Source organism: Aegilops tauschii, chromosome 3, assembly GCF_002575655.3.
Source record: "Aegilops tauschii subsp. strangulata cultivar AL8/78 chromosome 3, Aet v6.0, whole genome shotgun sequence".
NCBI lineage: Eukaryota > Viridiplantae > Streptophyta > Magnoliopsida > Poales > Poaceae > Aegilops > Aegilops tauschii.
The window spans coordinates 71,869,123-71,885,134 of NC_053037.3; the positions used below are offsets into that span (position 1 = coordinate 71,869,123).

A 16,012-nucleotide genomic window follows, 5' to 3' on the forward strand; every position below is an offset into this window, starting at 1 on the left:
GCTGGGCCAAGGCGAGGGCTCGGCGCGGCCCGGGTGCGGATGGGCGTTCTGGGCGATCCTCTCGCTCGTCACCGGCAACTTAGCGCGGGGGTTGTACCGCGCGCGCCACAGCAGCGCGCACGACCTAGCGTTCGTGATCATGGCATACTACCCCACCTACTTCTGCCTCTGGGGGCTCTACGTTTGCATCAGGAGGCACGAGGTCCTGCGCCGCGACGACGACCCGGCGGCGGCGCCCGAGCAGCGGCGGGCCAGGCTCAGAGTGTGGGCGGCCTCGCTGGCGGTGGGCGGCATGATCGTGCTGCAGCTCGCCGGTGACACCCCGGACCTGGCGCCCAAGTTCGCCTTGACCGCGCTCGGCTGTCTCGCCATGGCACTCGCCTGGTGCTGCATATACGCCGGCCACAGAGCCCGTGCCGACGCCGGAAGCTGGCCGGAGAAGGATCTCCACGAGGTGTCCCCGGAGCACCGGGTTTGAGCTTTCAAGCTTTAATTTGAACTGGTACATACGTGGAGGCAGCCTTTGTTTATATTCTTATTAATCTTGTAACCTTTGTAGTATCTTCAAACTTTATTCGTGAACGAACTGTTCCGTCCGCGTCTGTCTATAGAACATACCACCTCTGTATTACTATAATACAGAGGGAGTAACTAATTGTTTGTGTCAAATCTGTAAAGTTTGGCTGATCTTTCCGCTGTTGATTTTTCGTTTCATTTCGCCAACTCTTTCCACCGTCGCAATAATACAGTGACACCACCATGTGGCAACAACGTAAATCCAACACGACACGTAAAAACATCTTGTCATCAAAACCAAAGGGGTCTTACCTCAGTAGCTTCCTGGTGAGAAAGCACGATGGCAGTGACAAAGAAGGTTGTGGTGACGGTGTCAATGCAGAGTAACCCTTCTTGAAGTGAATTCTGCGTTCGGAAAACCCTTGAAACGAACATTGGCAGAGATGGCAGGCTCTATGATTAAATTCTCCTTAGTTTTCCCTTTATAACTGCTTTGAACTATCATATGTTGCATCACATAACTAGTAATTTGTTGACACCTGCAAGCGTGTTTACCGTTCATTTCAAGGAGCTATAATCAGACAAAAACAAGAAATACCAAAGAAAATAGGGTCAACCAATGGTCGTGCACCTCATTCTCATATTTTGTAGTGGAACTCATTGACCCAAGCCTTTCACTATTTTTTTGAGTCACACTTCGAAATTTTCTAGCTGTGTTCCTCCATATTAGATTAGCATACTCTGGATGATCGACAAAAGGATTTCGATTGTGCTGGTAAAGGCTGCAAACTCTATCATTCCGACGTTGCTCTGATCTCGATGGAGGGTCTAGTTCATTCCATTGTAGAAGAGCTGAAAGGAGACCCATCCTCCTCCTTTCTTAAGTAAACAAGCAACAAATATTTGTCATTACTAAAGAAGCAATGCAATGTGATTCAAATACGAAAGAATTGACATGTATCATGTATGCAGATAATAGTACATGTGTTGTGACAGGCCGATATATCTCTTATCTATATCTATACTATCTTGGAATCCAAATGATCTTGTGCAGCCTTCTCACTACAACCAGCATTTCTTAACTTTAGTTGGATTACTCGGCCGTTGTAAGAGTAAATAATTAGGCAATTATTTAGGTCTTGTGATGTTCTATGCTCAGTAAGAGCTTTTTAATTTCAGATTTGTTGACGAAGGCAATAAGGAATATTCTATGCAAAGTGTTGTTTGATCTTTTGTGGTGTACTTGAATGCTTTATGAGCAAGCACGGGACAATACGATCTACTCAAAAATGTTTTGAATAAATACACCACATGAATGAAGTACTTACGAATACTAGGCGAATCAGAAAGTTCCAAATGTGGAGCTGCATCTTTCTGTCCAGATCCATAGCTTACAGCCATGTACATCAGGGACCTAGCTACATCTCCACGCACCTGAAGAAAGTAAAAAAAAAAAACCTGGAAACGTTGGTACACCGAGTTGTGAAACCTTACAAGAACAATTGTTCTTCACAAGGTCAAAGCTGATATAAGTCTACCACTGGTATTCATGTGCTGATGTGCTATTGGACTTGCACTGGTTGCAATTGACATTCCAACTAATTTAGTACTCCCTCCGTACGAAAATATAAGACAATTTTGCAGCTTAATTTGAACTGCAAAACGTCTTATATTTTGGTACGGGGAGAGTAACAAAACTTCAATCCCATTTTTACACTAGTAGAAAACAGGGCTTTCGTTCCGGCATGGCAAGCCCATTAGTCCCGGTTCAGTCACGAATCGGGACCCATGGGGCATTCGTCCCGGTTCGTGAGCCCAGGGGGCCGGCCGGGGCCTTGTGGGCATTGGTCCCGGTTCGCATGGAACCATTTGTCCCGGTTCGAGGCACGAACCGGGACTAATGGGCCTCGCTCCTGGCCCACAACCATTGGTCCCGGTTCTTGGCATGAACCGGGACAGAAGGCCCGGATTTAGTACCGGTTCTAGCCACGAACTGGGACAAATGAGCTGCCTATATATACCCCATCGCCGCAGCAGAGCACTCCACAGTGCTCTATTTTTCTGGCCGTCGAGGGGAGGGCATTTGGGTGCTCTAGCTCACCTCTTATGCACATGAGGTGTTCGATGAAATGTCTGAGCCACACTAGTTAATCTTTCTCCTCTCGAAACTCGACCTCCGAGCTCCATTTTCCCCGAGATTTGTCTAGGTTTAGCGGTCCGTCACGTCCCGTCCCCGTCTTCACCGCCGTCGATCGCCCGCGCCGATCTCGTCGCCAGCACCACCGTGGTGAGCCTCTTGTTCTTATCTTCTTTCTGAAAGAAAAAAGTTCTTACTTCAGATAGATACTTGTCTAATTTTGTTACTTTTATTATTCCTTCTTATTATATAGTGCGATGGTTTTGGTATCCGCCCCCGTCGGCCCTCGTCCTGTCTATGATTCGGATGTGGTATATATTATCTTTATAACTATTGGTTCATTTATTGTTTATGAAAATTATGCCGACCAACGTGACATAGATTTTATTTATCTAGGAGGTATGTGAACCGGAAATTCCAACCGACCCTATTGTCGAGAGGTTAAATTTAGTTGAAGAAGAAAACAATTTCTTGAAGGAAAAAATAAAAAAATTGAGGAGGAGAAGATGATATTGGAGTTGCATGTTGCGGATGTCGTCGATGATCACAAGATCAAGATGGATGCAATGCGCTTGAAGATTAGAAAGATTAGAAAATATGCCATTCATAACGAGGCTTGGTATCATTATGCCGTTGGATCAATTGTTACCTTGATTGCGATTATGATCGCATTTGTTTTCGCATTGAAATGTTTTACATAGTTTCAATGTATGGTTTAATTAATTAGATGCTCTGGAGAGCTATATGTTGTTAGATGAGAACTATGTATGTACTTTGGTTTTAATGTGATGATGAACTTCTATTAATTTGGTCACTTAATTATCTATTCATGATGTTCTGTAATGGTTTTTGACATACTTAATTATATATAATGCACGCAGATGAACCGGCAATGGATGTACGGTGACAGACACACCTCCGAGTACATTAAGGGCGTGCATGATTTTCTCGAAGTGGCTGAGGCAAACAAGCAGAATGGTTTTATGTGTTGTCCATGCCCTACATGTGGGAATACGAAGTCTTACTCTGACCGGAAAATCCTTCACACCCACCTGCTTTACAAGGGTTTCATGCCACACTATAATGTTTGGACGAGGCACGGAGAAATAGGGGTTATGATGGAAGACGACGAAGAAGAAGAGGACGATGACAACTATGTGCCCCCTGAATACGGTGATGCTGAAACGGGGGAAGCTGCTAAAGATCAAGAGGAACCAGACGATGTGCCCAATGATGCTGCAACGGGGGAAGCTGCTGAAGATCAAGAGGAACCAGTGCCCGATGATGATGATCTCCGCCGGGTCATTGTCAATGCAAGGACGCAATGCGAAAGTCAAAAGGAGAAGCTAAAGTTCGATCGCATGTTAGAGGATCACAAAAAAGGGTTGTACCCCAATTGCGAAGATGGCAACACAAAGCTCGGTACCGTACTGGAATTGCTGCAGTGGAAGGCAGAGAATGCTGTGCCTGACAAAGGATTTGAGAAGCTATTGAAAATATTGAAGAAGAAGCTTCCAAAGGATAACGAATTGCCCGACAGTACATACGCAGCAAAGAAGGTCGTATGCCCTCTAGGATTGGAGGTGCAGAAGATACATGCATGCCCTAATGACTGCATCCTCTACCGCGGTGCGTACAAGGATCTGAATGCATGCCCGGTATGCGGTGCATTGCGGTATAAGATCAGACGAGATGACCCTGGTGATGTTGACGGCGAGCCCCCAGGAAGAGGGTTCCTGCGAAGGTGATGTGGTATGCTCCTATAATACCACGGTTGAAATGTCTGTTCAGAAACGAAGAGCATGCCAAGTTGATGCGATGGCACAGTGAGGACCGTAAGAAAGACGGGAAGTTGAGAGCACCCGCTGACGGGTCGCAGTGGAGAAAAATCGAGAGAAAGTACTGGGCTGAGTTTGCAGCTGACCCACGGAACGTATGGTTTGGTTTAAGCGCGGATGGCATTAATCCTTTCGGGGAGCAGAGCAGCAATCACATCACCTGGCCCGTGACTCTATGTATGTATAACCTTCCTCCTTGGATGTGCATGAAGCGGAAGTTCATTATGATGCCAGTTCTCATCCAAGGCCCTAAGCAACCCGGCAACGACATTGATGTGTACATAAGGCCATTAGTTGAAGAACTTTTACAGCTGTGGAATGGAAACGGTGTACGTACGTGGGATGAGCACAAACAGGAGGAATTTAACCTGCACGCGTTGCTGTTTGTAACCATCAACGATTGGCCCGCTCTCAGTAACCTTTTAGGACAGACAAACAAGGGATACCACGCATGCACGCACTGTTTAGATGACACTGAAAGTATATACCTGGACAAATGCAGGAAGAATGTGTACCTGGGCCATCGTCGATTTCTTCCGACCAACCATCAATGTCGAAAGAAAGGCAAGCATTTCAAAGGCGAGGCAGATCACCGGAAGAAGCCCGCCATGCGTACCGGTGATCACGTACTTGCTATGGTCAATGATTTACACGTAATCTTTGAAAAGGGTCCCGGTGGACTAGCTGTTCCGGATGACGCTGAGGGACACGCACCCATGTGGAAGAAGAAATCTATATTTTGGGACCTACCCTACTGGAAAGACCTAGAGGTCCGCTCTTCAATCGACGTGATGCACGTGACGAAGAACCTTTGCGTGAACTTGCTAGGCTTCTTGGGCGTGTATGGGAAGACAAAAGATACACCTGAGGCACGGGAGGACCTGCAACATTTGCACGAAAAAGACGGCATGCCTCCGAAGCACTATGAAGGTCGTGCCAGCTACGCTCTTACGAAAGAAGAGAAAGAAATCTTCTTTGAATGCCTGCTCAGTATGAAGGTCCCGACTGCTTCTCGTCGAATATAAAGGGAATAATAAATATGCCAGAGAAAAAGTTTCAGAACCTAAAGTCTCATGACTGCCACGTGATTATGACGCAACTGCTTCCGGTTGCATTGAGGGGGCTTCTACCGGAAAACGTCCGATTAGCCATTGTGAAGCTATGTGCATTCCTCAATGCAATCTCTCAGAAGGTGATCGATCCAAAAATCATACCAAGGCTAAGGAGTGATGTGGCGCAATGTCTTGTCAGTTTCGAGCTGGTGTTCCCACCATCCTTCTTCAATATCATGACGCACGTCCTAGTTCATCTAGTCGACGAGATTGTCATTCTGGGGCCTGTATTTCTACACAATATGTTCCCCTTTGAGAGGTTCATGGGAGTCCTAAAGAAATATGTCCGTAACCGCGCTAGGCCAGAAGGAAGCATCTCCATGGGCCATCAAACAGAGGATGTCATTGGGTTTTGTGTTGACTTCATTCCTGGCCTTAAGGAGATAGGTCTCCCTAAATCACGGTATGAGGGGAGACTGACTGGAAAAGGCACGCTAGGAGCGGACTCAATAATATGCAGGGATGGGCATTCTTGGTCTCAAGCACACTACACAGTTCTATAGAACTCTACCTTGGTGACCCCGTATGTCGATGAACACAAGAACAGTCTGCGCTCCAAACACCCGGAGCAGTGTGACGACTGGATTACATGTGAACACATCAGGACTTTCAGCAGTTGGTTGGAAACATGTCTCAGAGGTGACACCACTGTTTGTGATGAGTTGTACTCGTTGTCCAGGGGACCATCTTCGACTGTATTGACTTACAAAGGATACGAGATAAATGGGAATACATTTTACACGATCGCCCAAGATCAAAAGAGCAACAACCAAAACAGCGGTGTCTGCTTTGATGCAGCAACCGAGAGGGGAAAGGACACATATTATGGTTACATAATGGACATATGGGAACTTGACTACGGACATGATTTTAAGGTCCCTTTGTTTAAGTGCAAATGGGTCAATCTGTCAGGAGGCGGGGTACAGGTAGACCCATAGTACGGAATGACAACAGTGGATCTGAACAATCTTGGGTACACTGACGAACCGTTCGTCCTAGCCAATGATGTGGCACAGGTTATCTATGTGAAGGACATGTCTACCAGACCGAGAAAAAGAAAAGATAAGGAAGCGAATACATCATACGATGAGCCAAAGCGCCACATAGTTCTTTCAGGAAAAAGGGACATTGTGGGAGTGGAGGGCAAGACAGACATGTCTGAAGATTATGAAAAGTTTCATGAAATTCCTCCCTTCAAAGTCAAGGCTGACCCAAGCATCCTGATAAACGATGAAGATTATCCATGGTTACGGCGCAATAAGCAAATGACACAAGCGAAGAACAAGTGAAGACTTTCTCAGGCAACTATTATGATGATACCATGCCAACTTTGTAACAGACGAGTATGATACCATTGTCCGTTTTATACACGAAGTGCATCTAGTTTTTGCCGTAACCCTCTCAACTTTCTTGCACATCCTATGTGGATGAAATGATGATACCATGCCAACTTTCAACCTTTTCAGAGTTCATTTGAAATGCTTTTCAATTTTAGGGTCTTATAGCTCAAAATAATTAGTAAATGCATGAAAAATGGTGCATGAAAAATAACAAATAAAATAAATAAGTAATTAGAAACAAAATAATATAAACTTTATTAAAATATATAAGTAGAAACAAAATAAAATAAACTTTAATAAAATTTATGAAACTAAAATTAACAAAGTATTTTCTGTTCAAAACATTATAAGAAACCTCTAGTATTATTGAAACTAAAATCATATAAAAATGATGCAACTAAAATTATCGAAGTATTTTCTGTTCAAAATCGTTAAAAGCAAAAAGAATTTTCATAAAGAACTTTTTTTGATAGAAACTTTAATAGCAAAAAGAATTATCATAAAATAAAATAAATAAGTCATTAGAAACAAAATAAAATAAAATAAATAAGTATTTTGTTGTAAGTAGAAACAAAATAAAATAAATAAAGCAAAAAAGAAAACAAAAAAACTGGGAAAAAATAAAAAATGCCACCTACTAGGCCACCACGGCCTGAATACGACTAGAAACCCATCCATGGGTCAGGATTTAGGCCCACAGAAGGCCCAGCAGGCCCACAGGCATAGCAGTGCAAGATTAGGCCCAGAGGCCTGCAGTTCGGAGGAGTTCAATGAAGATGGCGAGGCAGGGCTTATAAACAGGTCCTGCCGCTCCTCGGCTAGCGAGGTGGGACTAAACATCCCACCGCACCGCGGCTTTGGCACGCGCATGACATTGGTTCCGGTTGGTGCCACGAACCGGGACCAATGCACACCTTTGGTCCCGGTTCGTAGCACCAACCGGAACCAATGCCCCCCTTTAGTCCCAGTTGATGCCACCAACCGGGACCAAAGGCCGCCGCTTCCCGCCCTTTGGGCTGCTGAAAAGAGACCTTTGGTCCCGGTTGGTGGCACCAACCGGGACTAAAGGGGGGACATTGGTCCCGGTTGGTGCCACGGACCGGGACCAAAGCTCTGGGTATATAACCAACACTTGTGAAAATTTTCATCTTCATCTCGCAGTTGCCCCTGATGACCCCTCGACGACATCGACGCCGCCAGGCTGCCCCGCCGCCGCCCCCGCCGTCGCCGTCGCCCGCGCCCGTCGTCGCCGTCGCCGCGCGCCGTCCCTGCCCCGACGCGCGCCGCCCCTTCCCCGCGCCCTCGCCCGTCGCCATCGCCCGCGCCCGTCGTCGCCGTCGCCCGCGCCCTCGCCGTCGCCGCGCCCTCGCCTGACGTCGTCGTCGCGCGCCGCTCCTGCCCCGATGTATTTTTTAGATATATGTATTTTTTATGTATGTATGTATTTTTTACATGTTTTTTGTATGTATGTATGTATTTTTTTAATTGTAATGATGTTTTAAAAATACATATATGCCAAAGTTAGATTTTTAGAAAAGTTTGTAAAAAATACATCAAAGTTAGGAAAATTTAGAATGTGCTAAATATGTCAAAAATGTCAAAAATGATGGTTAGATTTTTGTGGTTCTAAAAGAGTTAATGATGTTAATTTTTGTGGTTGTAAAAGAGTTAGGAAAATTTAGAATGTGCTAAATATGTCAAAAATGTTTTTTTGTTCATAGAATTTTTTTTGTTCATATACATAAAGTTTTTATATATGACTGTGGATATATGAGCAATGATGATCCATGGATGTATGCATTGATATATATGAGAAACAATGTTCATAGAATATTTACCAAGTATATATGTATTTTTGTTCATAGCATTTTTTCCATTTATATATGTATGTGGCTATAGATGGATATATATGAGAAATGATGATCCATGGAAAAGTTTTATATATGCAAAAGTTACATTTTTAGAAAAGTTTTATATATCTAGCTAGGAAAGGAAGAAGAAGAAAAAGAAGGAGAGGAAAAACGAAAATAAGAAGAGGAAGAAAGGAGAAGAAGAGGAGAAATAAAAAAGAAGAGGAAAAAAGAAGAAAAAGAAGAGGAGAAGAAAAAAGGAATGGAGGAGAAGAAAAAATAGAATATCTATTTTTTCTTCTTCTCCTCCATTCCTTTCTTCTTCTCCTCTTTTTTTCTTCTTTTTTTCTTCGATCTTCTCCTCTATTCCTTTCTTCTTCTCCTCTTTTTATTTCTTCTTTTTTTCTTCAATCTTCTCCTCTATTAATATCTTCTTCTCCTCTTTTTATTTCTTTTTCGTCTTCTTATTTTTTATCGGATATGTCGTTGTCGATATACCCCGTGTCCCGATAAATTCAACACGGGGGGGGGGGGGGGGTCGACCTACCCCCTCCCCGATAACATTATTTTCCCATGTATGTATGTCGTCGTTGTCGATATAACCCCCTCCCGGATAACTTCGACCGTGATAACTTGTACCACGGGAGCACCCCCCGGCCCTCTCGCTCGACCAAAACTCTCGAGGACACCCAAACCCTAGAAAAAAACGATGTCGGTCTCCTACCCCCTCCCGCCGCGCCCCTACCCTTGAAGCGTTGCCGAGGCCACCCCAAACCCGGAATAAGCTAGGTCTACGTTTGCACTAATATATCCACCTACTGTCATGTTTGTGTAATAATTGCCATGTTGTAATATTTGCAGAAACAATGGAGCACGGACGAGACGAGGAAGCAGAAGAGGTGTTGGGGGACATAATCTTAGCCGGAGGTGATATCTTGTCGTATCTTAACGACAATGATGGTCTGGAAGAACAGGGTGAAGAAGCAGGCTACGGTGATCGAACAGTGGAGGAGGAAAGAGATGATTATGATGGCTCCGGTGACCCAATGCTGGTGCAAGAAGGAGCCCGTGGTGACGGCTCCCGTGACCGAACATAGTCCAGCCAGGTAAATATATTAGTTAAGCCTGTGCTGACTAGCTAATTGATGCATTCATTTTTTTGGTATGTACACATATTAATTAACTCTCGTCTTTCTTCTTTTTTCTAGCCCTCCGGATCGAGCACAACTTCGGTAAAGAGATGAGGCCCCAAGAGAAAGTTGCGCTCGGATGAAAGGTTTGAGATCACAGCAATCGCGCGCGACGGCCAACCGATTGAACCCATCCGGACAAAGGAAGCATTTGCTGCTCAGTGCGGGGTTCTTGTTAGGGACAAGTTCCCGATCAGCATCCACCAATGGTATAAGCCTAAGAAGGAAGACCCTGAGGTGTCTTATGTCAATGATATGCAGAAAGATGATCTTTGGACTGAGCTGAAGGCAAATTTCACCCTACCGCCAGAGGAGGATCCGGAGAAGCCAGTTAAAGAGCAATTAATCAAGTCTCATGCTCTTAAGAAGATGGCAGACCTATTCAGGAGGTGGAAGAATGAGCTGAAAACGTTTGTCGACAAAGAAGAGACACCAAAATTCATCGGCCGGTATGAGAAGATCAGAGATCACTGGCCCGCATTTGTGGCCCACAAGACATCGGAAAAGAGTAAGAAGATGTCAGGGACAAACAAGAAGAATGCTGCGAAGAAGAAGCTTCACCATCGCACGGGGTCAGGTGGCTACCTCAAAGCCCGGCCTAAGTGGGCCAAGGCTGAGAATGATCTGCTTGATAAAGGGATCGACCCAGAGACATTGAACTGGCCAGACCGTTGCCGGACTTGGTTGTTCGGGGCTGGCGGAAAATTGACCCTGTATCAGGGAGGTGCATTTGGACGGACGAGCTTTTGAGAATACCAGTCAAGAGGCTTCAGCACTATATCGATGCAGCGCAGCAAGGGACGTTCATTCCAGACAGAGAGAACGACGAGCTCATAATGGCCCTCGGGAATCCTGAGCACCCTGGACGGACACGAGGCACGCCAGGCTCCGTTCCGTGGAAGGCTGGTTTTCCGGACGCAGGCGGTTACAAAAGCCAGGAGAGGAGGAAAAAAGTGGAGCAGACCCAAATTCAGAAGCTGCACGAAAGGGTTCAAGCGCTAGAGGAACGAGACGCCAATCGACATGCCGAAACTACCCCCGAAGCTACCCCGCCATCTCAGCGGAGAAGCAGCGTGGCTTCCACCGAGCTGCTTCAGCCGGAGCATGTCTTGACGGCTCCTACTAGCTACCCCGTGGATGCTATCACGGAGTCTCAACATTGTCACCTTATGACGCAATGGCAGAACTTCAAAGTCAAGGCGGCTGTTGGCTCTGTTTTACCTCCTGAACCCGGCGCAACCTACCACTGCCGGCCGATTCTAGAAGGATATGCTAGGGTGATGGTGGATGAAATAACGGAGGGATTTGAGGACCTCCGGCTTGACCACCCTACCGGTGAAGGGGAGACTCGGCTGGGTTCTGCTCTGAAGACTCCATGCCTATGGCGGAAGGAGCTCATCAACCTTCCGAACTGGACGCCTCCGGCGAGTAAGGGCACTCCGCCTCCTCCTCCGGCGAGTGATCAGGGCACTCAGCCTCCTTCTCCGGCGCGTGGCGGCACTCCGCCTCCTCCTCCACCTCCTCCTCCGCCTCCTCCTCCACCTCCTCCTCCGCCTCCTCCTCCAGCGAGTGATCAGGGCACTCAGCCTCCTTCTCCGGCGCGTGGCGGCACTCCGCCTCCTTCTCCGCCTGCGCCGGCACACCAGAGCAGCCAGCCTCCTCCTTCTCCGCCTCGTCAACAAGGGCGGAAGAGACCCGCCGCCGCTCCGGCTGCTCCGGCGCGTCGTAGTCCTTCTCCTCCGCCTCGTAAGCAAGGAAAGAAGATAGCCGCAGCCGCTCTGTCTGCTCTGCCGGCGTCTAGCAGTACAGCCAGAGGCGGGAGGCAATACAGATTCGGTCCTTCTCTGAAGACTCCAGAGAAGTTACCATACGAGAGGACCGAGAAGGAAACCAGGAAGATCGTGCGAGCCGAAGTGACGAACTTCTTTGAAGGGGTGAAAGCAAATAAACATCCACCTCCGGAGGAGAAGGTAGATCCGGTGAAAGCGAAGCGCACTCTGGCTGCCCTGACAAAACCACCAAAGTCTCCGCCGAAAGGCAACTATGAGCGCATTATTGCAAAGACCTTTGCCGAAGCGGAGCGGTCAGGAAGTACTGTCAGTGATCAAAGGTTAAAAGAACGACGAGCTGGGAAAAAAATTGCCCAGCTCGGCGAACAAGCGAACCAATCGTGCCCCCCGCTCAAGGTGTCTAGCGACATCGTCGCTAATGATCCGAGGATGGTGCCCGGTTATAGCAATCTTGGAGATTACCTGCCCGACGATGTACATTATGATATCTTTGAGGTGGACGAACACAAATACCATTACGGGAAGCCTCTCATCAAAGATGAAAGATCTCTAACAACGATGATGCGAAGATTACATGATTGGTACATGAAAACCTGCAGAGAGTCTGGGGGGGGGATACTTTGACGCTGAGAGTTAAACCGGAGCATGACCTCGTTGGAATTGAATTGTTGAATGATCCATTTGAGGAGTTCTTCCAGTTTTTCAATCAAAAGGCCCTCAATAAATCAACGGTCACTTGCTACTGTCTGTAAGTAGTACTACTTCTGTCATTAAGTCTCTCTATATAGGTCAGCTCTTTCATTGCATGTATTTATAATTATCCTCACTATATTATGCAGATTGAAGATCGCCGAATTGAAGAAAAGACAAATCGGTGATATTGGGTTCATTAACACAAATCTCATAGATGCAACTGAGGTTAAATATCATGCCGAAAATACCGAGGCCAACTTGCTATGATCGTTGGTAATAAATGAAAACAAAGATATAATACGCTTTCCTTACAACTTCAAGTGAGTGTTACTGTCTTGTGCATATTCGGTTTCCCTTATTAGTCCAGGTTATAGTAATGTAATTGATGACTTATGCATGCGTGTGCAGCTTCCACTATATTCTCCTAGAGATTAAGCTTGAGCAGGGAGTAGTAACCGTCTTAGACTCGAGACGAAAAGATCCCCAGGACTATGCGGACATGACTCAAATGCTCGAGAAGTAAGTTAAATCGATCATTATCCACCATATCAGCAACTTTGTTCATTTCCTGATATCAAGTAATTATTTTCTTTGTCTGGCAGGGTTTGGAGAAAATTCACCAAAAAAGCTCCGGGACTGCCGAAGAAGCTGCAATTTAAACACCCGAAAGTAAGTACTATAGTAGCATGTTCCGCGCATCTCCTAGTGATTCAAGCGCTAGTTTCATCAATACCATTTAGCATGCTTGCTTATCAGTTTGATTAACCTCTATTTCTTGTAAAGTGGTTGTGGCAGGAACCCGGGAATAATTACTGTGGATACTACGTTTGCGAGTCCATCCGCTACACGACCTGTGAGCGGGGCTACTCTGACGAACAATATGAAGTGCGTAAGCAATAATATTTACAATTTTATTTTATTACCATCATTTGTGTTGAGTTTCATTTATTCATATATATATGTATTGACCCCCTTCTTCAAATTAGATGTTTCGGAAGCGGGATGAACTCCTAGCACCAGATCGTATGCGAGCAATTCAAGAGGAATTGGCGGCATTCTTCCTTGACCACGTGATCGCTGAAAACGGAGAATACTATGTGGACCCTGTGTTCTTACAATTTAATTAGGAGATTATATTGTAAGAGATAATTATTGTATATATGTAGCCGGTAGTGTCGGATAGATATACGAGAACTTGTTGTTCAACCAATCTCTCGGAGAAGGAGAGGTGGTCGATATCACTTCTCTCTGTATGCATATGTTCATGACGATCTTCTGTTTCCTTCATTTGATTACTAGCTAGCGTGTCTAGTCCTCTCCATACGTATATAGTACGTAGCGTCGACCAAGCACGGAGATAAGAGAGGACACTTCTCTCTATTAATTAGCTAGCTAACACAATATATGAAACACCTAAATTAACCCCCCAAAACCCCCAACCCCTCTTAAAAAAAAACAAAAACCCCAGCCCCTGAAATGCTGACACGTGGATGCCTATTGGTCCCGGTTAGTGCCACCAATCGGGACCAAAGGCCCTCCTGCCTGGGCTTGCCGCACCTGCCACGTGGAGGCCCATCTGTCCCGGTTCGTGTAAGAACCGGGACTAAAGGGTTAGGGCATTAGTAACGACCCTTTAGTCCCGGTTCAAAAACCGGGACAAAAGGCCCTTACCAACTGGGACAATAGGCCCTTTTTCTACTAGTGTTAGAACAAGACCCTCCTATTTATGGCATATAAGTGCAGTTCTCAGTTCTTGCAACTAAACGTATTACTCCCTCCGTTTGTTTTTATAAGACGTTTTAGACAGCTTGCTTTGTACTGTTTTGAACAGTGTCTGAATGTCTAAAACGTCTTATAAAAATGAACAGAGGTAGTACTAAAAATGAATATTATAGGTCATATAAAATGTGACACAAATATGGATGAACAATCTGGATAGCACATGTGTGTTTCATTATTTGGACAAAGGTTTTTAATACCTGAAAAGGGGGTGCCCATCTTTCACTGTCTGTTTCAGTGTCAGGTGCAGCTTCACGATTTGCTGGCCTTGCACATTTTTTCGACGTCGCAGCACATCCTCCATAATACTTGTTTCCCCTGGACGAATTCACTGAAACAGGATTTGTATATCCAGATAAGCATTTGTTTCTCCTCAAGCAAAAAAGCGAACCATTAAATCTGCCACTGATGGAGCACTGTTATCATACTGAAAGAGGAGTTCTCTATGCTCATGGGGTACTTTGGATCAACCACACCGTACAAACCAACTGACCATTGGCATCCGCAGGACGAATGTTGTGCAGATCGGTTAGAGAAGGACGGCGTTTTAGCCCGTATGATCGCGGCCAGAGGTGTTCTCCTACACAACAAAATGCACAAAATATGGCTGGGAAATAAGAGAAGGAAAAAATGAACCCATCCTGTCTTGACAAGTCGAGCAAAATTTCAGAATGCAATTATGCAACTCACTGTTCCATCCATCCGGCTTGCCTGCCAAGAGCTTCGGCACAGCTCTCTGCGAGTATATCTCGATCCTGAAACAAGCACCGGAGCTTAGACCAGTGAGTAACGGAGAGCAAGTACGTAGTGATATACTACTAGATTGTTAGAGAGAAGCATACACTTCAGAGGACGCTTCTGGGTGGTCTGCGTCAGCTGCATCGAGAATCTTGAGCGCCTCCCACACCTACTAAAGATCCATCCATCACTTGTAATCATTGTCTGTTCATTCCAACTCAGATGCATTTCATCAATTAAGCACGGAATCAGATAGCTAGAGGCAAACCAACATCTTTGTAGCGCAGTGAGGCGTGAGGCGAGACGACGGCGCCGAGCTTCGCCATCAGCCCGTCACCGGAGAAGCCCTCCAGCCCCCCGTAGTAGCTCTGGACGTCTTCGCAAGGATACGGGGTACTCGGCTTCAGACGCTCGCCGATGGAGGACGCATGGGCAGGGATGATATGTGGAGGACAGAGCGCGAGCGCTAGAGCGGCGGCGAGCGCGCGGAGGCACCATGGCACCCATGGCCGGCGGCTGGAGCGCGCGGGTCGCGGTGAGGACAAGACAGACCGGGGTGGTTCGGGGACGGTTTTCTTGACGCATCGAGCGAGGGTTTGGCGGGAGACAGCAGGGGAGCGGATTGTTCTACCAGAGAGCGTGCCGGGAGCTGGGGAGAAGACAACGGCGGCGAAGGCCAACATTTCTTGGTCGCCGCCCGCGGCGGCTGCCGTTCAAAGGTTCCTCTTATCTCGAAAATGTCCAAACCTCGTGAGCCATTCATTAATTACTTGAAGAGATAAACACCCAAATACATTACTCCGTAATATTCCCTTCGTCCCATAATATGAAAGCGATGGGATGAAGAAAATTATTATTAAGTAAAAAGTAAACAATGCAACAGAAAATGATATAAAAAATAAGGATCATCAAAAACATAAAATTAGATAAAAAATTTATGGATCGTCTTCTTCCTTTTATTTTTTATGAACACAGTTCAATTAAAGTCACTCACATATGCTCACCTTTATAGACGCATACATAACGATC

At 46.0% G+C, this 16,012-nt stretch overlaps 1 protein-coding gene across 2 annotated transcripts; it reads right to left on the bottom strand.

Annotated features, from left to right (window-relative positions):
• Positions 1 to 678: 678 nt before the first annotated feature.
• On the bottom strand, positions 679 to 15,733 carry LOC109740037 (uncharacterized). 2 transcript variants are annotated; one of them, XR_005772019.3, is made up of 8 exons: positions 15,256 to 15,733; positions 15,088 to 15,152; positions 14,936 to 15,000; positions 14,739 to 14,825; positions 14,446 to 14,576; positions 1,845 to 1,950; positions 1,148 to 1,391; positions 679 to 1,055 (listed from the first exon to the last, which is right to left on the bottom strand). XR_005772019.3 is itself a non-coding variant. In XM_040403525.3 (8 exons), exons 1-8 carry the CDS (start codon positions 15,664 to 15,666, stop codon positions 1,038 to 1,040), a joined length of 1,131 nt encoding a protein of 376 aa, XP_040259459.1. In that variant the 5' UTR covers positions 15,667 to 15,733; the 3' UTR covers positions 679 to 1,037. The 2 variants fall into 2 exon arrangements, 1 of the variants encoding a protein (XP_040259459.1); XM_040403525.3 differs by having other exon boundaries at positions 1,148 to 1,395.
• Between the last annotated feature and the right edge of the window lie 279 nt (positions 15,734 to 16,012).

Coding starts and splice junctions, on each gene's coding strand:
- LOC109740037 (XM_040403525.3), bottom strand. CDS start 15,666: ATGTTGGCCTTCGCCGCCGTTGTCTTCTCCCCAGCTCCCGGCACGCTC. Junction 14,826..14,935: donor CAAGCCGGATGGATGGAACA/GTGAGTTGCATA, acceptor TTTGTTGTGTAG/GAGAACACCTCTGGCCGCGA. Junction 1,951..14,445: donor GATGGGCACCCCCTTTTCAG/GTATTAAAAACC, acceptor TACTTTCTTCAG/GTGCGTGGAGATGTAGCTAG.